The 15,376-nt window shown below is 35.6% G+C and overlaps 4 protein-coding genes across 4 annotated transcripts in view; 2 read left to right on the top strand and 2 right to left on the bottom strand.

Annotated features, from left to right (window-relative positions):
• Positions 1-1,283: 1,283 nt before the first annotated feature.
• Positions 1,284-2,631, top strand: LOTGIDRAFT_193774 (hypothetical protein). Its single transcript, XM_009062964.1, has one exon. The coding sequence runs from the start codon at positions 1,305-1,307 to the stop codon at positions 1,899-1,901; it is 597 nt and encodes a 198-aa protein (XP_009061212.1). The 5' UTR covers positions 1,284-1,304; the 3' UTR covers positions 1,902-2,631.
• Positions 2,632-4,858: 2,227 nt separating this feature from the next.
• LOTGIDRAFT_126688 (hypothetical protein) lies at positions 4,859-6,169 on the top strand (the record flags this gene model as incomplete). The annotated part of the gene is made up of 1 exon (XM_009062963.1): positions 4,859-6,169. One exon carries the CDS (start codon positions 4,859-4,861, stop codon positions 6,167-6,169), a length of 1,311 nt encoding a protein of 436 aa, XP_009061211.1.
• Positions 6,170-6,430: 261 nt separating this feature from the next.
• On the bottom strand, positions 6,431-13,798 carry LOTGIDRAFT_206940 (hypothetical protein). The gene is made up of 18 exons (XM_009062962.1): positions 13,625-13,798; positions 13,311-13,379; positions 12,909-12,972; positions 12,667-12,755; positions 12,176-12,340; positions 11,880-11,918; positions 11,359-11,489; positions 10,741-10,906; positions 10,347-10,384; positions 9,847-9,971; positions 9,448-9,587; positions 9,123-9,252; positions 8,709-8,737; positions 8,192-8,333; positions 7,716-7,893; positions 7,144-7,313; positions 6,742-6,818; positions 6,431-6,596 (listed from the first exon to the last, which is right to left on the bottom strand). The coding sequence occupies exons 1-18, from the start codon at positions 13,769-13,771 to the stop codon at positions 6,453-6,455; spliced, it is 2,043 nt and encodes a 680-aa protein (XP_009061210.1). The 5' UTR covers positions 13,772-13,798; the 3' UTR covers positions 6,431-6,452.
• A 1,416-nt stretch (positions 13,799-15,214) lies between these two features.
• The window catches only part of LOTGIDRAFT_165927 (hypothetical protein), a gene marked incomplete at both ends in the record, with an annotated part of 6,462 nt that continues 6,300 nt past the window's right edge, over positions 15,215-15,376 (bottom strand). The window contains one exon of the mRNA XM_009062961.1: positions 15,215-15,348. Within this exon, the coding sequence (XP_009061209.1) occupies positions 15,215-15,348 (134 nt within the window). The remainder of the gene's footprint in view (positions 15,349-15,376) is intronic.

Below are 15,376 nucleotides of genomic sequence, written 5' to 3'. Positions count from 1 at the left end.
TTTAACAAGCATGAAAAATATCTGCCACGTTTGAAATTATACGCAGTAAACAAAAACGATTTTTTTGAGGCACTCCACAGTATCATTCACTGAGTCTTTTGTTTCCACAAGCAAATATTAGTCTGGTTAGTGGAACTTATCATTTAAATACTAAGTTGGGTTATAAAGTAAGGTTGAAGTCATGTTCAATATTTTGATTGAAGACCAGGAGAAAACAAATGTAAAATGAAACAACAGATTTTGTCAGTGTGCCAGGATTGACCTGTAACAGCAGCTAGATATTAACTACATTATGACACTGTTTGTCACAGAATACAGGTGTAAAAACTCACAAGTAGAAATATTAAAACAAAACCTGAACTATTTCTTTATCTCTGTACAATTATTGTTTTGGGAACTATTTTAACAGTAAAAATATTTGTTATTGTCAATTCACATGTCACATAAAATCTCTGAAAAAATTTCAATGAATTTCCAACATTTCTATCTGACTGATCAAATATATTGTAAAATATTCATGGGTTTTGTGTTATCTTGGAAATATCTGCAAAACACTACACAACCTATCTGACATTTGATGATCTATTGCCACTGTAGATTGGAAATTATTCATGCCTTCTATTGAGTTATATACAGACAAATCTTGAAATGAAATTGTACATTTAAAAAAGATGTGTTTTTATATATACATAGAGGGACAGGTACTTTTCTTTAGAGGAGTCCACTACTATACAACTTTTACTCCCAATCTTTCAATTCATTGGACAAGATTTTTGATTGACTGAATTGTCTTGATCTACAGATTATATTTCATATCATATATATTATAATCATATTGTTGGACTATCAAGTTTCTGTCTTGATTTGGAAGAATTTAAACTGAAGGTTGGCTAATGTTTGTTTCGAAATAATTTCATGGATTTTCAATTGCACAATTTAAATGATATGATTGAAAAATTACAGTTATCATAATTACTACTTTCGTTTTATATAAAGTTTATTTCATTGCGCAATTTGAGTTTAAAAATTTAATATAAAATTGTGGTGTATATTTAGGCAGGGTAAGTTGTGTTAGCAGGCGTTGGCTTGAAAAGTATCTTTGGTTTATTTCTCACGATTGGGTAATAATCCAATATTCCTAAGATCATTCAGCTGATATGTTTTGTTTATACCTTTTTGGATATCATTCATTCATTGTCTTATTCAACCATTGTTACAATCATTCATTCACTCATATCCTCTACTGAAAAATTGTATTTTTATCTTTTCAGATCTCTAAAGACAGATCAGTTCGGTTGCGAGTAATGCCAGAACAGAGCAATGATTATAGAGTGGTGGTGTTTGGGGCTGGTGGCGTGGGTAAAAGTTCACTAGTGTTACGATTTGTGCGGGGAACATTTCGGGAGAGTTATATTCCTACTATAGAAGACACTTATAGACAGGTCATCAGCTGCAATAAACAAGTGTGTACATTACAAATTACAGATACAACGGGTAGTCATCAATTTCCGGCAATGCAGAGACTTTCTATATCTAAAGGACATGCGTTTATTTTAGTGTATTCAATCACAAGTAGGCAATCTTTAGAAGAGTTGAAACCCATATTTGGAGAAATTTTGGAAATTAAAGGAGACATTGAGGGAATTCCTGTAATGTTAGTGGGCAATAAATGTGATGAAACTCTCCGTGAAATTACAACGCACGAGGGAGCAGAACTTGCCAAGAAATGGAATTGTGCTTTTTTAGAGACTTCCGCCAAAACTAATCATAATGTTAAGGAGTTATTCCAAGAACTTCTGCAATTAGAGAAACGCAGGACTATGTCTCTTCAGTTGGAGACGAAGAAATCAAAGTCACAAAAAAGAAAGGAGAAATTAAAGGGGAAGTGTGCTTTAATGTGATGTAAATTGTTAGTGGACTTTGTTAGTAGAATTTGTTAATTTATTATACTAGGTGATACAAGTTAATTTATTATAAAAGGAATATCTGAGGATTAACTTACTGCCTTCTTCATGTATTCACTGTAGTTACTAGGTAGTATAGGACCTAGATCATTCATTGTACATTCAGAACTAGATCTGGATAGGGCATTTATAATGGCAGGCCACATTTCACTGGACACATCTAGAGTTGGGCAATATGACAATATTGGAGGAGTCCATTGCTATACAGCTTTTACTCTCAATTTTGCCATTCTTCGGACGAGAATTGTCTTGATTGTAGAGATATAAACAAACGATACTATATGACAAAGTTTATGTATATTACTATGTCTTTGCAATATAACCTGCCATGATCAAGATCTGTCTATCTTGCGATACACTGAAAAATCCCATATCACCCAACTCTAGGCACATCCTAGTGTCAAACAACTTAGCAGTATGTTCAGTTAATTGTGTAGTTGTTAATGAGTATCTCAAGGAAGAAAGAAATTAGCGCTGTAAAAAGTTTTTAGAATTTTTGGTTTTTGTTCAACAGTTTTTAACAATTGTTTATCACAAAACTGCAAATAAAAGCTAAAAAATTTTTTAATGTTTTAGAGGTAACTTATCTAGACCCAAACCGGCTGTTCTTATCAGATCCTTGACATTTATTTTGTGACAGCGATATAGACATGCTCTTCAAAACATCCTACAAAAAACTTTGTCATAAATTAAGTATGTATTAAGTATTTTCTCAATGTAAAATATCACACTTAAAACAAATTCTTGTCATAAAATTCTTGTAAGGGGGCCCAGATAATTTCTGCATTCATGAATATGAAAATTTGTAGTCAAAAGCTTAAAATGGTAATATTGGATTGGTATCGGTGAAGAATACTAAATCTTTTTTGGATCAAAGTCCAAAATTTATTTAAGACTACTAAACACCTGCTGTTTCTTCAGAGCGCTGGTTTTTAGATAATATCTAGTCATCCCACTGCAGCTGATAGTGTCATTCTCAAGCAAATTATTTGTGAGATTTCCAGTAGTTGAGACCCAGGGAAGACAATCATTTCAAGATATTTTCACAGACAACAGCCTTTAACTGAAGTAATCTATAGTGACTATCTAGTTATAGCTGCCTATTGTTATTGGTATTACATAAGAACTGTTGCCTAGCATTCTATTTACAGTTGTTTATTAATAATATTACTTCATACAATAGCATGGTATTATTATAGTTAACTTTATTATTCTCTTACAATACCAACCTGTTTACAGTCTCCTACAGCTTAAAGGGAAGGCCTTGGTAGAGAAGGCTTGGCTAAGAGAGGTGAGGGAGGGAAGGCATAGGCTAACAGAGCACTGGCAATGGGTCTAGGTGATGTTCAGGCTAAAAAAGCTCTGGCAATGTGGAAAGGGGCAGCTTAAGCTAACAGAGCACTGTAGGGGGTGGGGGGGGGGGGGGTGTTGGTAGTAAGCTGATAGAGCACTGGTTAGGGAAGGCTTGAGCTTAAAGCTTAGGATAACAGAGCAAAGTGGTAAACCTTTGTTAGTTAATTTTATTCTGAATGCTGGTCACAAGGTCACAAAAATATTGCAAAGCTCTGTTGATGATTTTTTTTTATTTTTGTTTCAAACCTCAAATTAAATATTAACAAGTCCTGAGGGAATTGTGAATAGTTTTCCTGGAGGTATTTACAATTAGATTTTGTTCCATTTCCTTGCCTATAACATATGCCACGTAGTTAAAGTAACTAGAAATGAACTCAGTTAATTACCAACTGGAATCATAAAAGAATGATCCATGATTTGAAGTTGAAGTCATGCCATATTGCACAAATCTGAAAAGTCTCTGACCACAATCTGTGCAAAGCTGCTGTGAAATGTTGGCCTAGAAGAAACACAATGAAGCTGTTATTATTACCACTCCCACACATAACTAACAATATAACTCCTCACAATCCCTTTAAATTCTGGTTATTTCATTATTGATATCATTATTATTTATTCATTATTTGTTGATTAAAGTTATATATTATTCTATTATTATCACTTCAAATTTATTACTTTACTTGCTATTTCATTTGTTTTTAAAACATTGAAAAAATAAAATTTAAGTATAGAAATACACTGTATTATTTACCCCTGATGGATTGTAAACACTGTATTTAATGCCTTTGATATCTCAGTGCAGCCTTCAATGATGTTATTGGCATAATATTTTGATCTGTCCAACAAAAATAAGATACTTTATTGATGGCTATGATACAGCTATTTATTTGTTTATTACCGTTTGCCCACGTACACACGTAGGCCTACAATCCAGAAGATATTTATCTATTATACAGCATTTACTTGGATAACCTTTTCCCGCTTCGATTTCTACGAGCCTGTGTTTGACTATGCGACAAGCAGAAATTTGGTATATTATTATGAAATGAAAACCAATGAATTGGTAGCCTATCCTAGCCTAATAACTGATTATGTTATCTATGATCTATCTGCGTTATCATAAACTCAAAAATTATAACTGAGGACGATACACTTCGTTATCAGATCCAACAATTTAACTGCTGGGAGATCTAACTTCTCTCCAACTTTGGAGGCTATTTTCTTTTTAGTCAAAGGGACACAATCTTTAACGAATGTGGTCCGGTAATTAAATGGCTACGTTATCGTCATAGAATTACTGGTTACGTTTCAAAAAAACTCGCGTCAAGTCCTACTTCCTGTCACGTCGAGTTGTTTTCATGTCAACATTGGAAACATTTTTTGTGTATTTTTTTTTAGGTTTCAGGGGAAAAAGCCTTATCATGCAAAGTAAAGCAGCAAGGGTATTTATCAGAGACTGTCATAAACGACACGTCTTTATCAGGTGCAAAGCTACCTCCATAGTAAACGAAGTTTCAAAACCAACTCTTCATGCCCGTGACATGAGCAATAGCAGACGATTTGTATCCAAACTTTTTCAAAATTTTGGAAGGGTAGAACCGGAAGGGTCGTCACAAACTTGTCAAAGTCAGATTCTTATGCAGTACAATGACATTGTGGAGAGCTGTCATTCTGGTTGTTATGTTATGTTACCTTTTGGACAAAGGGCACTCGATAAATTAGTCCGGGTTGTTGATGAAGAAATGCAAGCCATCGGCGGACAGAAAATATCACTGCCGACCTTAGCCCCTGCAAAATTATGGAAAAAGTCTGAACGTTGGGACGATGCACTTAATGAATTGTTCACTTTAAAGGATAGACATAATGTGCAATATTGTTTAGGACCAACACACGAAGAATTAGTGACTAATTTAATGGCTATGTATTCTCCAATATCAGAGAAACGGCTACCCATAAAATTTTACCAAATTACAAGGAAATTCCGCGACGAAATGAAGCCGAAACATTTGTTGTTGCGAGGCAGAGAATTTGAGATGAAAGACATGTATTCTTTTGATGCAAGTGAATCAGAGGCACGGGAAACATATGATATTGTTTGTGAATCATATTCCAGATTATTCAGTCGACTGGAGCTTCCGTTTGCAAAAGTTGAAGGAGCTACAGGAAACATTGGAGGTTCAATTTCTCACGAATTTCATCTTATGTCTTCCGTGGGTGAAGACAAACTGTTATTTTGTGAGAAATGTTCCTTTCGATCCAATTCTGAACTAGTGAAAGACCAGAGTACAGTGTGTCCGACATGTGATGCAGATTGCCAGCTTAGAACATCACCCGGTATAGAAATCGGACACACATTTTTATTAGGAACCAAGTATTCGTCTGTGTTCAAGTCCACTTGTATGAAAAGTGATCGAGGAATTGACCTAACTCATATGGGATGCTACGGCATCGGTGTTTCCAGGTTATTACAAGGATCTGTTGAAGTTTTATCATCCGAGAATAAAATCAGATGGCCAAGACTAATAGCTCCGTATCAAATTTGTATTCTGCCCCATAAAGGCATCAAAGCAGCAGCAGAGCAGTATTTAGCAACATCTCTAACGTTGAGCGATGCCTTAAATGTTATGCCAAATTTGAAACACGAAGTAGTGATTGATGATCGACAACAAATATCACTGGGAAAACGACTATTTGATGCTAAACGACTGGGTTATCCATATATTATAGTGGTTGGTAAACGAATCCAAGAGAATCCTCCAATATTTGAAATAATCGAAACATCTACCAATGAATCCCATTTCTTGTCCATTGATAGTTTGAAAGACTTTTTGTCCACTGTTGAAACTATATGATGATTAACTAAATAATCTAAGTATTCTTGGTAGATCCACATAGATCTCTCAATAGCTAGAAATCAAACCGTGTCCGAAAAAAAGTGCCGCGCACTCCTCTCATTACACGTTTCGCGTCGTTGTTGGTCCCCAGAAACCAAAAATGGTCTAATGGTCTCCGACGGATGATTTGCGTTAATGATTAATTTGGATATATTGCTATTGTAATTATGAAGATGTATTTCGAAAATCAAATTGTGAAAGAAAAGAATAAAGCAAAATACGAAAAAAATAGTATATATTTTTATAACTTTTTTACTAGAAAGTTGTCGAATCCAGCATAACCATAAGGGAAAGTCCCGACCGCTGCCCAGCCATTCAGAATCTCTATTGGTACCTTTACGTTAAATACAATATTAGAGTTTATATAACCAAGAACCGTATTGCCCTGTAAACAGAAAAATATTAGTAGTTGTATATATAACAGGTCTTTGTCATATTTCCTTTATAAGGATTTGTATGCAAATGCCAGCGGCTTCAAATTCCGAGTACTTTTCCCTCCAGTAAAATTAGACTCAATAATGAATACTCACGTTTGTTGTTAATTCTAAATCATTCCAATCAGATTTGATATTTTTTACTCCGCCAGATGCTATTATGTTATTTCTCACTGTAGAAATAAAAAAAAACACATTGATATTCTCATCGGGTTTTGAATTAAGTAGGTTAGTGAATAATTCAGATGGGCGAAATTTGTCTGACCCGGTGTTTACCCTCCTCTCGTTTTCAAACCACTGGTTTGTGGCCCCACCCGGCCCTTCACCTAATGCCTTATAGAATCGCCATATAGAATGACATAAGGACAGTAACACCATTTAAAAGGATGGTGTTAGGTTATTGTTTTAACACGATTAATGGACACAACGCAAATTTTCGGAGCGCTGTGCACATGTAATATATGATTTCAAAGATTGACTAAGAACAGTCTAACTTACTCAAGTCAGTTGTCAGCATATATTGTTGTTGTTTTGGATTGAAGTAGAAAAACAGACCAGTACCAAGGAGAGAACGACAACCACCAGCTGATACCCTAGACGCAAGGAACACCCAATCTGTTGAATTTTCACCAGTCACCGATACAGATACACTAGCTGTAAAATTACTCCTGAAATTTTGAATAACATTTTGAAGACAAAAACATATCAAAAGAAGTTTATCGGGAAGCATCCATAAACTAGCTATAAAACAACCTTTTTAGAAAAAAAACAGCGTTATTACTTTCAGGTATTTCGAAAGGACAGCAAAATCAAGACTAAAACAGCTAGTACACCAGCTCACTTACATCAAAATTCATAAGTTTACAAGGTCCGAATTAGGGTTATAGCCGTTACACAACAAGTTTACCGGTTCTTAATGTTTCATCAAAATTTTGGTTACATTTTTTTAAAGTTTCATCTTCTGTATTCATTCAACTCGTACCCTCATTACTTGCCGCGTGAGTCTCATTGCAAATTTTCTCCAGCCCTTGTTAAACCGTACAAGATTATATCCGATTACCGCAACTTACCAATTATAATCTCCAAATACGTTTAATGAAGTGTTATAGTTATCAATATGGCACCAGAACCAATGTACTGGCATATCAATAACAATCTGCCTCATAAATTTATTATTATTCTCAGAAGCTACTTCAAACGAACCGATTTGTTGTGAAAAATAATAAGCTTCTTCACCAATATTGTAACCTGTAAGAAAGCAATAAGCACAGGAATAGAAACGTGTATGAAAAAAATATTGTAACCTGTTAAAAACTAAACAACTTCTGTAATTTATAACAGGAACGAATATCGTAATCATTTAGAAAACCACATCGTATCCTATCATATAAATTATCATAACCTATGAAAAAACAACATAATATATAGTTAATGAAATGTTAAAAACTGTTTAAAAAAAAAACTCAACAATTTTGTAAATATTGAATGGAAAAAAAAAGATTGAAGAGGACTACTAGCTCTGAAAGTGTCACCCTGCATCACCCACCTTCAAAATCTTCAAAGTAAGTTGTAGGAAACGGTTGTGGTTCAGGAACATTGGGATGATATCCTTTAAAACTGGTACTTATAGTACTGAGAGTCCACACCTCAGAATCCTTTAGTTGAAGCTGAACCATACCATCAACAACCTTAAATATTACCATATTAACCTCAACATGAGCACAATATAGGTATTTTTTGGGCGTGTCCCATTGAATGTTCTTTTGGACAGATGATAGATGACATCTTACGGTTCACAGCAAGGTAACACATGTGTTATATATAAAACTCGATGGACAACAAAGTCAAAGATGACAATTGAAATTTGAACATTGGTGGCCTAAAGAAAAACTGGTGCTCTGGAAAACTGTCCACCGTGTCTTAAAAAGTTATAACACAAAGTGTTATTAGAAAACGACTTTACATCTTTCTTAAATCAAGCCTTCTTGATATTATACAAGGAAGTATCGACAGTTGAACAGTAAGATATTTACAGGAATACAGTTGAACAGTGAGATACTTACAGGTATATTTTCTAACTGTTTGAAATATTCTGTAGCAAAAACATCATAGGCTGATTTAGTATACCTTACGTACAGACTCTTGATCTTCTCTCCCTGAATAATATATACAGTTTAAACTTGTATTAGTGCCAAACTTTAATCATACGAATAAACGTATCTTCAAACAAACAGTCAATTTGAAACTTAAATTATACAGCTAAACTTGTTTAATACAGCGAAGCCTGTACTATAAGGCCAAACCTGTATTATAAGGCCAAACTCGTATTATAGAGCCAAACTCGTATTATACAGTCAAAATCACGTACTGAAACCCTTATTATCCAGCAAAACTTCTGTACAGCTTGTTCGCTTCCCCGAGGGTCCAGATAGGGTTCGATACCGACACAGGTCGAGAGTATATTTGGATTTGTCGACCCTGTTTTGCTCTGTTATGATGCAGATTTGAGAGTCTGATATTGAAAAATGGAACTGTAACAAAAGTAAACTCACCAACATTCCTTTCAGCAAAAACGTAACATTTCTGAAACCATACTGACCTAAACCGCTGTCCTAAAAGCAAAACGATTTGTATTACTTTAAAGAATTAACCCACTTTGGTAGTATTGCTGTAGGTAACGTACTATGGATTAGAAAAAAACAAACATAATTTTGATACCCTCTGGTATTCGAGGATCGCCGATATCTGTCTTAGACGTTACGCCAAATTCTATATTCTCGAACATTAAAGTCTTATACGTACTATTGTTTCAATGATTAAAGTAAAATCCTGTTGATCTGGACTAACTAAAGATACGTAACTTCCACCAAAAGATAACATTCCAGCACCACTATCATGTTTTAAATATTTCCAACCAATCTTGGTGAACTGGGTTGTATGAGCTGAATAATAGAGTGATGTTACTATTGCTGTTGATTGTAGTAACAATGAGGTATATATACTAAAAGTATTCATGGTTTGATTTTTTATAATTCCGTAGCCTATAACATGTCTGTCTAACATCTTGGAACAGGACAGGGGATTATAAAGAAAACTCTCTTCAATTCCTTTCATTTTCAGTATAATTATTGTACTGAATTTTATAAGCAGACACGTAAAGGCCTGCGTTTATTCAAAAGGATAATAAGGACAAAATGAAACCTGTAAACCAAATTGAATCTCTAACATCATAATACCCAGACCATGGCTCCCTTGCTGTCATTAAACCAGAGTTTACCCAAGGTAAACCAAAATAATACGATACCACAACATTCCATAAGACAGTCCTTAAAAGAAGGACAAAAAAGAAGAAAATTGTAGACAATATCTTGGTTGGGGATCTAGCTAAGAAATGTGAACTTCCGCCAACTCTTAGGTTAGTTTCTACAGCAGGTCTGGTTTCAGAAAGGAAAAAACCTTGCTTTGTCCAAATATCGTCCTTCTACCCCTGTAAGGCATCTGCTTGAACTAGTGTTTGTCACACATTAAGTACATCTCCGTACAATCTCATTGGCACTGATATTAAAGAAGCAATGCGTTGATCCATTGCCAGATTGAGTAGCTTGCAATCTAAATCGATAAATGCCTCATTTTTGAGATCACGGAAATGTTTATTTGATAATCTGGATACATTATTTTTGTAATAAAAAAGAATAACTTACGATGTCATATAACCAGTAACGTAATTTTCATTCAGCGTCTGAAAAAACAAATCGAAGTGTAGTTTTGATTAAAGCGATACTGTAATTGGAACACGAGCCATATAATTACAGGTGGTCAAATGACAAGGCATAAGAAGTAAGAGCCGAGATAATATTATGACAGCTTATGAAATACTTTCATATTGTATAGGCTTGGGGTGGTCAGATGTAGCATTTTGACATAAATTTCTAAGACATGGTAGCCAGTGGTTTTTCTTTAGGGGCAGAAAAGGAGCTGGCCGGCTTTGCCCCCTCCCTACCACCACTGATGGTTGCTACAGTCCTCAGTCCACGCTCAGTGGGTTACGCTTAAGCTTATACTATCTGGATATAGCGTTCATTCCAATATTCCAACCATTCGACATCCCAGGGCCCTTAAACCCAGGTGGGTAAAACAGGACAACATTTTATTGTGTAATATTGAATACCTGGCTAATTGGTCAACTCTGTCTTCTGAAGCCCATAAAGGTTTGCCAGTTTGTTGCGCCAATGGCGTGCTCTTTTTGTCTGGATAATGGGATCTGAAAGAATGGTGAATGTAAAGAATAAAGATGAAAATAACATATGTTTACCTTTGCCAATACAGGTGTCCCTCTCTGGACACTCTCCTCTGAAGACCATAACGGTTTACCAGTATTGAGGGCCGCGGATGTAGTTTTACTTTTAGGATAATGCGACCTACAACAGCCATTGGTATTCAATAAAAATACAATGCGCATATAACATACATGTTAACCATTGACATTTTGAACCCAGATTATTGTCGTTGCCTGGAATCATATTGATATGCAGAGGACAAGACAACTGCCAGAAAATGACTAGCAGACGTGTTGTACGAGTCTACTACAACAGTTATAACTAGTATCAGACACTCCTCTTAAGTTTGGTCGTCGTATCAAAAGTGAGGAATTTACTTCCATTTCGCCACGAACTGCATTGTTTCAGAAACCTGAATATGTATATATCTGCTTACCCCAGAGCATAAATAGCATCCGATAATTCTTGGTCCTTTGCCATATCTTCTGCTATTTTCCAACCATTTTGATCAGAAGCAATGATCAACGTGGAGCTAAATCCAGCTTTGTTGAGAGTTTTACGAAGAGTCTAGTAGATAAAGCAAAACATATCGATATCATTTCATTTTAGTTTATCAATGTACAAAATACATTTTATAACTCGTTGCAAACTAACTAATTCCTCGATATCTGTTGAAAAAATCTTCACATTCTTGCTGACAACTATCAAGGATACGGGAAGTTAACTTTCTGCTTTTTTGTATTTATCCTATATCATCCATCATGTTCCTTAAGCAACGGTACGATTATTTACATCTATCATTATTATTATCAGAAACGTTACATAAGGAACACGACCGTCCATACGGGGGCACATTGCGTTTGTACAGCCAATCGTGGCTAACCTCAACCGCCAAACAATTTTTCCACTTCAGCACTTTGGTGTACTTTAGCAAGTATAATTGTATTAAATACTTACTTTAATATAGGTGACATTGTACGGACTTTCATTCCAGATCTGTGGATAAAATCATATTGATTTCATTTTGGATTTAAGTCCAATCTGCATGAGTTACAGTTGATGAGATTCTCAAGCTTCCCATTTTTAAAAAAAAACATCTTGATCCTATGAAGCCCCCAATTTATCCATGAAATCAAATAGGCATGGTTTGCCAAATGATCAAATATAGTTTTGGTAGTTTCTAATATCTCCAGGTAAAATACCTGCCTATTGCTTGTACCCTTTGGATGTTATAAAACGACGCCTTTACATACCCCGATATAGTCGATGGTTAAATTATACTTAGAACGAGCTCCCTGAATCCAGCTCACAACATAATCCGCTGTGGTCTGAATGTCTTTCCATGGCTGATCAGTTGTGTCCCTTAGCCAACCCGGGAATCCCCATGGTAATCCATACAGTTTTATATCAGGATTCCTCTGTAATAAAGATAATTGGGTCTGTAATATTGGCGCCATTTTCTCATGGACGCGATGGTCACGAGTTCCTCACGCGACGGCTCATCCCTATTCTCTTAATGTTGCAGCTAACAGCAGTAAATGGATAGGTTACGAACAATCGGGCAGAGATCAGTGCTAAGTGTTTTGGTCAGGTAGGGCCTACTAACTTTGTAATATCTTTTAGATTGCCATGTGAGCCAAATCAACATCATTCAACGTTGAATAATTCCGATTTGACAGGACACGTGTCGACATAGCCTATTTATCTTTCAGTGGCCAACATCAACACCTACAGATAAAGTTACCTTTTTAGCTTCTTGTAGCATCCACCATTCATAACCTCTGGTGTAATCTAAATCCCAGCCATAGTGGCTGTGAGAAGCTTCGGTTCCCTCTGAAAATATTGATAATAATTCTAATATGAATTAGCTACGGTTAGGTTTTCTACAGACACTTTTTATAGCTTTTACAGTATGGCATGTCAGACATCATTCTGTAGTATTGCACTGTATTTTGAAACCCTACTATAAACAGTGGTAAGACATACCTGTACTCTGGATATCGCCTCCGATTTCCACTTTAAATATGTGCAGAGATGCTCCAAAGTTGGGCTGAAAATATCAGAGAAACACGTTAATATTGTAACAGGTGCTCACCTCCTGTCTCACCAAAACAATAACTTATTTAGTATCAGAGTGGTGCTCAAAAGTCAATGATGACTTCAGAGAGTGTTGTTCATGTATCGAATCCTTGGTGTACGTAGGCCTGGTATGTACATATAACAAGAAACCCTTTTCTACTGAAATGTACCGACTAACACATGATATGACCTGCTATATTGACGAATAGTCCTTTTCATTATCATGAGCGTTTAAGACTCACGAGAGCCATTGTGGTCTTAGTTCACAACACAGTCGTTAACATCTGGATACTTTATAAACTTACTTACTTTGAAAAGATAATCTAATATTTCTGACTGTTGTTGTTTTGGGTAATTCACTAATAACTTCGATGTTGCCTGAAACACAAGAAAGTCACAATCATTTGAGCAGTTCATATAACAATATTTACAGCAATAGCAATCAATTGTCTTTGGCATCAGACTAATGATAGCCTTTGGCATCACATTAATTAGGCCTTTGACATAGCACTAATGAGAGCCTTTGGCATCACACCGTGAGAATCAAGAGCATCACAGCCATAAGAACCAAAGTCATCGGAACCAACTGAGCAGTGTGACTATGAAAGAATTATAATACTCACCCCTCCACCACTAATGGCACCGATTCCATTGAACGTTCTTCCAAATCCGACACTGGCATCTATTACATAGTTATCACCAGTCACTGCCGTTGTTAAAACAGCCTGTATGGCGATCAGCAAAATTCCCAGTATCATTTTGTCGAACATCTTCAAACCAGCCTACACCTATCAGCTAAAAATCTTGGTATATATTGATTATATTTGGCCTTGATGAGTATAGTGGTGATATCTTTTATCAATTTACAAGATATTAATATGACCTTCAGTTTATCATGAGACTAGTCCGAGTCTTGAATGTAAGCTTACATGGACACTATCTAAATCAACCTATATCCTTTTTATTTGTAAAATCTGGTATTCAACTTCATCAGATTCAGATTCTGATCCATCTACGACAACTGCTGGCTTTGTAACAATATATACAATAACAGGATTCTCAATTTTTAATCACACATGAAATTCTACATCATACCTTTCTGCACTTAATTAGGTGCATTGCACACTGGGAACGCTATTAAGTATGAAACAATTTTACCACTACATTAGTGGAAGTTATAGTTCACAAGACACTTATCATCTCACCCGAAAACTTCGACCTTGTCCTTTGGTCAGTTAATTATACCATATATAATATATGTTTGTGGGGAATTCTACTTCACACTATTGCTACGTCACTCTGGAATCCATGTGAATATAATGTACCAACATGTACAATTATAATCAAACTAAGCAATCAGCAATATAAAACTGCGTGGAATGACATTCTACAGACGGAAAAGTCTTTAAATCTTCCATTAACAGGCCTCAAATTGATTTATAGAGGGGTCTCAGAGAGCATACGTTAAAATAAAAGAAGAAATTCCCGGGGTGATGATTCGTATTAGATTGGTACTAGGCGACCAACGGTAACTGATGTGCAGTTCGCGTGAAATGAATAAGTGATGCTTGATACGAGGTGTGGGTGACAACCAATTGGACTTAAAGCAAGTTAGTCCCCAACATCTGCCTATATTCCAGCCTCTGATAGATTTTAACAGTTATCGGCTAGGATAGAGTCAGAAAAACTAGGTCATGTTTAATGCTGATTTTCTGATTTATATTTCAGTCTAGGGACGAGGTTGTGTGAATACCAACAGAGGCATCTGTGTCTATAGAAAACTACAAATTTCAGGTAAAAAAGAGTTTATTAAGTACTAGTATTATCAGTGTGAATAAATCAACTGGTATCAATGGTTTTGATTTCATTCTTACATTACAAATATTTATATTGTCTTCAAATACAAGGATTCAGCTGTCTTATTCCAATTCAGAACCCATCTGTAGCAACCTTGTCAATACTAAGTTTTAATCCTCACAGTAATTAAGAGTTTGTCTAATTAGCCTTCCGCGTCTAATTAGCCTTTATGACAGGAACCATGTCAAAGCATATGGCAGTCAGCGGAAATGAACTGAAATGAAATGATGGGCAGCCAGCAGATCAGAGCGAAGTTAATCTTCATGGAAAAAATAGTGTGTCCACCATCAAGCAATAAAGGTGTAAATAGACGAGGCACTGTTTGTGATGCGGTGTGCGGTGGAGGTTTTATCGATTCAGTAGAAACTAGAATAAGCGAATACACGAGTTATTGGTGAGAACAAAATTCGCTTCATACGTTTTACTGCATCCATAATCCTCACCCATACACTACACCGGACACCAGACCTCGTACCTCGTTTATTAGCATCTGAAAGGGAATTTGTGCCTCTCAAACA

This window comes from Lottia gigantea (assembly GCF_000327385.1).
Source record: "Lottia gigantea unplaced genomic scaffold LOTGIsca_54, whole genome shotgun sequence".
In the NCBI taxonomy this organism is placed as follows: Eukaryota; Metazoa; Mollusca; class Gastropoda; family Lottiidae; genus Lottia; species Lottia gigantea.
This window is presented reverse-complemented; position numbering and strand designations above follow the sequence as displayed.

What these genes read in the sequence shown, in the direction of transcription:
- LOTGIDRAFT_193774 (XM_009062964.1), top strand. Translation starts at nt 1,305, where the DNA reads ATGCCAGAACAGAGCAATGATTATAGAGTGGTGGTGTTTGGGGCTGGT.
- LOTGIDRAFT_206940 (XM_009062962.1), bottom strand. Translation starts at nt 13,771, where the DNA reads ATGTTCGACAAAATGATACTGGGAATTTTGCTGATCGCCATACAGGCT. An exon ending in ACAATGTCACCTATATTAAA is followed by an intron (nt 11,490 to 11,879) that starts GTAAGTATTTAA and finishes TTTATCTACTAG; the next exon opens with ACTCTTCGTAAAACTCTCAA. An exon ending in CTTTAATCATTGAAACAATA is followed by an intron (nt 9,253 to 9,447) that starts GTACGTATAAGA and finishes CTTTTAGGACAG; the next exon opens with CGGTTTAGGTCAGTATGGTT.